This window comes from Mixophyes fleayi, chromosome 8, assembly GCF_038048845.1.
Source record: "Mixophyes fleayi isolate aMixFle1 chromosome 8, aMixFle1.hap1, whole genome shotgun sequence".
NCBI classification, from domain to species: domain Eukaryota; kingdom Metazoa; phylum Chordata; class Amphibia; order Anura; family Limnodynastidae; genus Mixophyes; species Mixophyes fleayi.
In genome coordinates this window covers 103467324-103475507 of record NC_134409.1, presented here as the reverse complement: position 1 = coordinate 103475507, position 8184 = coordinate 103467324, and the positions used below count along the sequence as shown (strand labels likewise).

At 39.4% G+C, this 8184-nt stretch overlaps 1 protein-coding gene across 3 annotated transcripts in view; it reads left to right on the top strand.

The window, feature by feature from the left end:
* The window catches only part of PRKCD (protein kinase C delta), a 47894-nt gene extending 39710 nt beyond the window's left edge, over positions 1–8184 (top strand). For 2 of the 3 annotated variants that reach the window (XM_075183036.1, XM_075183037.1), the window contains exons 9-18: positions 547–647; positions 907–1003; positions 1112–1245; positions 1323–1496; positions 2937–3028; positions 3616–3678; positions 5873–6011; positions 6511–6699; positions 6840–6968; positions 7592–8184. In XM_075183036.1, the coding sequence (XP_075039137.1) occupies positions 547–647; positions 907–1003; positions 1112–1245; positions 1323–1496; positions 2937–3028; positions 3616–3678; positions 5873–6011; positions 6511–6699; positions 6840–6968; positions 7592–7750 (1277 nt within the window). In that variant the 3' untranslated portion in view covers positions 7751–8184. The remainder of the gene's footprint in view (positions 1–546; positions 648–906; positions 1004–1111; positions 1246–1322; positions 1497–2936; positions 3029–3615; positions 3679–5872; positions 6012–6510; positions 6700–6839; positions 6969–7591) is intronic. The other variant, XM_075183038.1, reaches the window with a different exon arrangement.

The following is an 8184-nucleotide window of genomic DNA, read 5'->3' as shown; positions in this document are numbered from 1 at the left end:
TAAACTCATGACCCCAGTTATGTGAGGCTGTTATAATGTGGTTATATGCAAGAGAGACACTTGTCAGTGTCTGTAACACACATTACCCACTCCGCTCTGAGTTTAACACCACTCTGTGCATATCTCCAGAGAAGACTTCTCTTTATCAGTTGGTAACTAGTAAATGTGGTTTAAAATGCAACCTATGCTTTATATAATCAATAACCATTATGCATCCGAAGCACCGTTATGCAGTTTAAGGCCGCATATGTTCATGGCTAAAATCATAGTCTAGCTACGTTTGTCAGTAAATTAATTGTGGATCCACAGAGAATGGACTGGAGACAACAGATTAGATGTAATCAGAAGTGACGTTAGACAAGAGGAAAAAAGTTAATCCATCTATATCTTTATTTAAGTCTCCCTCACTGTCACAAATACCATAATTTCCTCAGTCCCCCATTCTACTGTCTTGATGTCACCCTTAACTCTGATTTTTACTCAACACCCATTATCGATTTCTCCATATATTGTTGTTCATTAATGTTATTTCATTAATTCCCATAGAATGTGCTATGAATGTCCACCACAAGTGTCAGGGCAAAGTGGCTAATTTATGCGGCATCAACCAGAAACTTCTAGCGGAGGCTTTGACCCAAGTCAGCATGGTAAGAAGCCTTATCCTGTGTGTTCCTCTTCTGCAATTTGCTTATGGGGGTTCTGTCACACTACATTCTTCATGCGTATACACACACAGAATAAATGCTATATATCCATACACAAAATTCACCTCTGATATGGCTTGAAGAGTAATGTAATGATAAAGGTGTAAAAGTGAAGATCAATCATTTTGTTGAATTATATGGTTTTTTCATTTAATGGATAAACAGTTGCAGATTTCCTTTTAACTGAATGTCCTTATTTTAGAGATCCAACAGGAAATCAGATTCCAGCTTGGATAACTTTGGCATTTACCAGGGTGTAATTCCAAAAGGTCCAGGAGCAAAAGGGACCGATGCTACAGGCAAGTGGTGGAAATATAAAGCTCTCCGCCCTGTGTTTCATGTTGTACCTCATTTCAGTAACCCTCATTTTTACCTTCATGTAAATGGAATTTCCATGTTTTATTCAGCAGACAACCAGTATGACAAGCTCTGGGAGGGACTTACCCCTCAGCCCACAGTGAAGGTCTCAAACGTCAGCAGCCGTCTCTCAGCAGATAATTTTATTTTTCACAAGGTGCTTGGAAAAGGCAGCTTTGGGAAGGTAAATATTAATGGTACATCTCAGGTGTTTCCTTATCTTCGAAACAGTTCACCGAAATGTCACCTATATTCTTGTAGGTGCTATTAGCCGAGCTTAAGCGCAAGAATGAGTTCTTTGCGATAAAAGCCCTGAAGAAGGACGTAGTGCTGATTGACGATGACGTGGAGTGTACAATGGTGGAGAAACGCGTGCTGGCCATGGCCTGGGAGAACCCTTTTCTCACCCACATTTACTGCTCCTTCCAGACCAAGGTAACCAGCTGACTGCGACGAGAGGATCTTGTCCCAGCTTTTATTAACGTGTACTTGTCACCTGCACAAGCTGGAGGAAGAGATGTGTGGTCTTATAATATACTCAGGCATGTGTGGCATCTCTGAGACTGAGGTCATGTCATGGGTTCTTGGTGAAATGATAAGCTACGTACTCATCATTAATGGCTGCACAAGTATTCATCATGTGATCTGGGCATGGCATTACAGTTTCATCAATGTCCATGAAGAATGTGATGGCATATGCCACAGACCTATCTTAGGTGGTACAGAAGATGCATGCGTAGGATTTATTATTAAGAATGATTGGGTTTTCAAGTAGCTTGGAACACCAGGACTACAATATCCAAAATTAAGCTTAAAATGAACCACATCTATCCCCACATGGGATTTCATTCCAATCTAAATTGTTTAGCAGAGCTCCTCACAGTGGGCCTCATTTACAGTTAGGAAGAAGTTCAGCTAAAGGGTGCAAATTAATGCCTGGACATGTTGTGATGCAATGAGTGCAAATACTATTTTTTCTTTGCATACAGGAATAATACTGGCTGCTTTTGCATTTAGCACACAAGTACTGGGCAACTCTATTTTTACACTGCAACTTGGAGTTTAGAGGAAGCACCCCCTCTGAACCCTTTCAGTGTAACGTTGGTTTATACAAAATTGCTCCTTCTTGTTGTATTTACTCTAAATGAGGCCCAGACCCTGTAGGAAATGCTCAGCAAGTACATCTGTGTGTGACATTTTCACCAAGTAAGAGCAATTGTTTCCCTTTTCAGTTTCTAGTTTCTGAATATTCTGGATAATAGGTTTCTACATAATATAGATCTCGGATCTGTATCTGAGTAACTGAATGTGCAGATGATTGTTTCATTATATAGTCAATGTCTACTATTACTGCCTGTTAGTGGACCACTGAGCCATCTGTCTATAATGTGAACATGTTATAGAACTCCTTTATTGGCGTTAGGGAAGTTTATCATATTTTTATGGAAGTTGGTAATGCCTGAAGGAGCTGAGCCTTTATAGTGTGTGTGTGTGTGTGTGTGTGTGTGTGTGTGTGTGTGGCTCACCCCCATGTGCCAACCTTTTGTCTGTCACTTTCCCGCCTGTTCTCATTACCTATCATTTCTGCTCACCAGCTACACTGCGCACCTCCTCCTTGGGCTCTCTGCCCACTGACTCCTGCCACCAGTGTCTTTGCACTTCTTTCCGTGGCTCGAAACCAGTTAGTTATACCCCTTGCACCCCAATAAATGTGTTGAGAATTGCAGTGTTATTTGTTTACTGTATTGTACTGTTATACCTTGTACTGTCTTGTTGTTTTCCCTCTGTACGGCGCTGCGGACCTCATGTTGTGATAATTTAGAGATAAATAATTAATCTGTACTCATACGGTTTTCTCCATATACCTCACAAAAGGAACATCTCTTCTTTGTCATGGAGTTTCTGAACGGAGGCGATTTAATGTTCCACATACAGGACAAGGGTCGTTTTGATCTCTACAGGGCTACGTAAGTTTGTGCTTAAATAATGATAAAATTACTAGGAAAGCAACGTGGAAAGTTTGGTTTCTTTAAAGGCGATGTGTTTATACAAGTGTTTCATGCAAAATGGTTATTCCAAACATTGGAAGTGTAATATACATACATAGAAAAATGATAATTTGGTATAAAAGCATAGAAAGCATGGGAAAATGTCACATAAGTATTGACATATATTATGCAAAGTCTGGGGTACACACTAAGGACTGTGGCACCAAATATGTAGGCATAGTGAAATAAGGCATTTGAAGGGGATATATTTCCTACCTAGAATTTCCTCTTCCTGTAAAGTCGTTATGGTCTGTGTCCTCTTTCATTATAGTTACATAATAAATACCAGTGCAGCTTCTCCACTTATATAAAGTGCTGTACAAAGGAAGCTGTGATCTGCACACTTGTTCCTATTCCCAATAGTGACCCTGCTGACATAACCATTATGCACCAACATTTTAGAAATAAATAGAGGGTGTTTTGAAACATAGCAACATAAAGCTGTTGAACAATACTTGGAGATAATTGTGCATACAGATGTCCAATTAAATGTCTCTGTCCTGCAGGTTCTATGCAGCTGAAATACTATGTGGACTACAGTTCCTTCACTCCAGGGGTATTATCTATAGGTAAGGTGAAACCCTGTTACACATCTATGTAATATTTCTTATTACTTGCCTTACGATGTAGCACAGGCCTGGCCAACCTGTGGTTCTCCAGGTGGTGTGAAACTACAAGTCCCAACATGCCCTGTCAGCTGTAGTCTGGCTTTTACCTAGCAATGCATGCTGGGGCTTGTAGTTTCACAACACCTGGAGAGCCACAAGGTTGACCAGGCCTGATGTAGCATATTTCCCTTTTCATGCTTTTTGTTTACTTTATAACAGCTGTAAACCTTTATTGGGGGGTGTCAACTTCTGGACTTCAGTATTTCCCTGCCCTTTACCAGATTAGTACTGTCCCAGCCACGACCAGCATAAGAGAAGAGGAAGTTGCTTGTGTTATAACACCATAGCTATCCATACTCGGATGGCATGTTATGTGGCACCTCGCTGGATTGGCCGTGACTCCTGTCTGATCGGCTGCTGTACCAAGTTCACTAATCTTGGTGCAGAGAAATATTTCATTTTAAAATGTTCATCTTTTTTTTTTCCCACGTGATTTATTCAACTATTAGTGTATTGTGTTGGCTGTTTTTTTCATATTATTCACTGCAGCTATTGTTTGTCCAACTTCTATTTACTATCCTGTTGCTCGGTTGTAGTTTTGATGTAAATGTAAAACTTCTGTATATTTCCCTCTGCTGTGTGACAACATATCAAGCTGGGATTTACAAGCTGTGTGTTCTCTACACTATACCATGATCATTTTCTGGTTTATTATCTGTTAAATACTAACTTAGGCAGGCCAATAAAATGTATACAGCTGACATCTCATATAACCCTTTGAAAGAATCTACTGATACTAATGCATAATAAATTGTTAGTAGACCTATCTTCTACTAAATCATTGGGCCTCATTCATTAAGGAAAGTTAAGCAAGAAACTGAGTAATACCGCTTTCATACTGCCGCCCCGGCAATATCCCGGGTTTTTTAAGCCAGGTTTTTGCCGGGGCTCGGAGCGTCCCAGCTCAGAAACACCATTCATACTGCACCTCGGACCCGGGAATTTCCCGGGTTGACCCCATTCATACTGCACAAGTCTGTGCCCTGGCAATTTGTGGGAGTCATCACCAGAGCAGTTTTCATTGGTTGAAAAATGGTGATGTCATTGAAAATTGACTGTTTTTTTGACGCAGAAAGATGATGCAAAAGTGGGTGGTGATTGTTTACCACATTAAGTGGTAAATCACCAATCGGCTTGTTTTCTGTGCAACCCGGGTTCATAGTGCAGGCAACCCGGGTCCGACCCGGGAATTACCCCTCGATAAATCCCGGGTTGAAGACCCGGGTTTTTAGACCCGGGATTTTTGACTTGTACCATTCATACTGCACCAAGGCCCGGGTCGTTTGAGCTCGCCCCGGCAAAAACCCGGGATTTTGGTGCAGTATGAATGGGGTATAAGTTTTCTGGACAAATCATTTTGCAATGCAAGGGGTGCAAATTAATTTATTATTTTGCACATAAGAAAAATACTGTCTGTTTTTTCTTCAAAGCACAAAAATACTTGATAGCTTATTTGTACACTGACATTGAAAGTTGCACATAAGGAAAATACTGGCTTTTTTCCCCCTAGATCAACATAATAAATTAGTATGCACCCCTTGCATTGTAACATGGTTTTGTCCAGGAGAAAACTTAGGTAAAGAAAATGAGTAATGTCCCTAATAAATCGGGCCTATTAAGTTTAATACAATAATGCATATGATTCTTTGAGTGGAAACACTCAGAGTACCCCTTTTAAAGTGCACCCTTTACTATGAATTAAACTTTACTGATTTATGACTATATAAAAAGAACTAGTATATATCATGCTTTCCCAAACCATTAGAGTGTCTGCAGTGTATATTTTAGAGAGGAGAGTGGTTCATCTCTATTATTATAATATATAAATACATATGGTCATGTCTAGATGTCATTTCCTCTTCTGTTCACATAAAGATTCATGGAAGCATAGCTGACTAGACAATAAAGTGGACTAAGAACAACATGTAACAGCTAGCTGCATGTATTTAAATTGTAAGCAATCTTATTCAATTGTATTTGATTCACTAATCGGAGGTCAAGCAAAACACACGTCCATTAAAACTAAAGCTGAAATAATATTATTTTCACCATTGCGACAAGGTTGCTCAAAACTCACCATGTTCTTTCACTGCAGGGATCTGAAGTTGGACAACGTGATGTTGGACAAGGACGGTCATATCAAAATTGCTGACTTTGGGATGTGCAAAGAAAATATCTTTGCAGAAAATAAAGCCAGCACATTCTGCGGAACCCCAGATTATATCGCTCCAGAGGTGAGACAGTAGCTCAACACTCAGAACTCTTTGTAAAGTAGACAGTCTTTGCTAAAAATAGAAGTTAATTTTATATCAAAGAGCATCCTGAGATATTTTCAAATATGTTTTTTATATGTGAAGGTGTGAGTATTTAAAAACTCACTTGGTATAAGCAATTTTCTTTTATACTGCTTACTTAATCAGCGCTGCATTGCTTCCTGTTTTTCTCTGAATTCCAATGTTGAAGAAGAATTTGGTACTCAGGAATATTTCTTCCCACACAAGTCCCATTTTGTATATTGATTTCAGTTAAGCTCCTTTTTAGGGCTAGTTGTATTTAGTATTACTACTTTCAAAGAAATACCAAACATTATTCAGCTATTTGGGTTAGTATTGTGACTCTAGTTATTACACATATTTGAATTCCTCATTTCAATGTATCTGTTTTATTGGCCAGTGATGTACTATTAAGCTATTTGGCATCTTGTGTGTAAAGTCTCTAACTGTAAACCCGCAGATATTGCTTGGACACAAATACACGTTTTCTGTGGACTGGTGGTCATTTGGAGTTCTGTTGTATGAGATGCTGATTGGACAATCCCCTTTCCATGGGGATGATGAGGATGAGCTGTTTGAGTCAATTCGGGTGGACACTCCCCACTTTCCACGCTGGATCACAAAGGAGTCAAAGGACATTCTGGAGAAGGTACAGGAGACCCTTTATTGTAATCGGCTGTCGTGTGCAATAATGACTGTCTCTAATGTCACAACTTGAATATTGGTATAAACAAAGCTGATGAGTGTCTAGTTATCTGTTTCTTAGATTTATTTGTGTTTGTTTTCAAGCTGTTTGAGAGGGACCCCACAAAGAGACTTGGCATAATCGGGAACATCAAACTACATGCGTTCTTCAAGACCATTAATTGGACTGCTTTGGAAAAGAAAGAAGTGGACCCCCCCTTTAAACCTAAAGTGGTACGTTCTTGTAGCTGGGTAGCTCCTATCTATGACATGGGATCACCTAGAGCACAACCTGTTGGGTTTCTGCTTACTAATGGAAACTCTAAAGCTAATTTGTTTTTATGTCTCTGGATATTTATATGCACATATATATATAGAAAACCTGCTTGTATCCACATTTTACCAGAATATATTGTATCCGTTGCTTGATACTTATAACAATGGTTTCATAACCCCTGAACCACAAACTCTTAGGGCTAGATTTACTAAGCTGCGGGTTTGAAAAAGTGGGGATGTTGCCTATAGCAACCAATCAGATTCTAGTTTTTATTTATTAAATGCTTTCTACAGAATGACAACTAGAATCTGATTGGTTGCTATAGGCAACATCCTTACTTTTTCAAACCCGCAGCTTAGTAAATCTAGCCCTAAGACTACTCCAAATAGTGTGAATGTTATGCATGGACCTTTTATATAGCAACAGTGTATCACCCCATGCAATATAGAGAATGTTTAAGCTTTCCCACCAGTCTGGTCATGCTGCACGTGAAGACTTGGGGTGAACTCCTTATATTAGTGTGTCGTCACATTGTCTTGTCTACCTTATATTCAAAGTGTCACCGATTTTGTTTTCATAGAAGTCTCCTGGTGACTATACCAACTTTGACCGCGAGTTCCTCAGCGAGAAACCACGGCTGTCCTGCGGTGACAAGAACCTCATAGATTCAATAGACCAGACCGCATTCCAAGGATTCTCCTTCATCAACCCCAAAATGGAACGACTCATTGAGAAATGACAGCAGCCCTCCTTTTCTTTTTACCTCTGAACTGTAGGCATAGGGTTATACTAAAAGGAACAGCGTCAATACTTTGTCTTCTATTAATCCCTAGGTTGTAAAAGAGACAAGCAATCGTGGAGCATTCTGTTTTTGTTGCTATCACTCCAGCTACAAAAGGTGTTTGTTATTTTAAAGTTAATATATTCCCGATGTAGAACAGTCCTCTAAATTGGAATCCCTCCTATCTGGATACTTGAATATAGTTTATATGTCCACGTATTTTAAATATTAGGTAAACATGGATTTTGCTGTATATACTGCTAATGGGGTGTACGGAAAACTAGTATGGGTGGGGGTAGAAAGGTGAGAAGAGACTCGGATGAAAATATTTTATACAGTCCACTCCAGCTTTGTTCTAAAAATAAATAGGTATTGAGAATGCCAAACCAGTA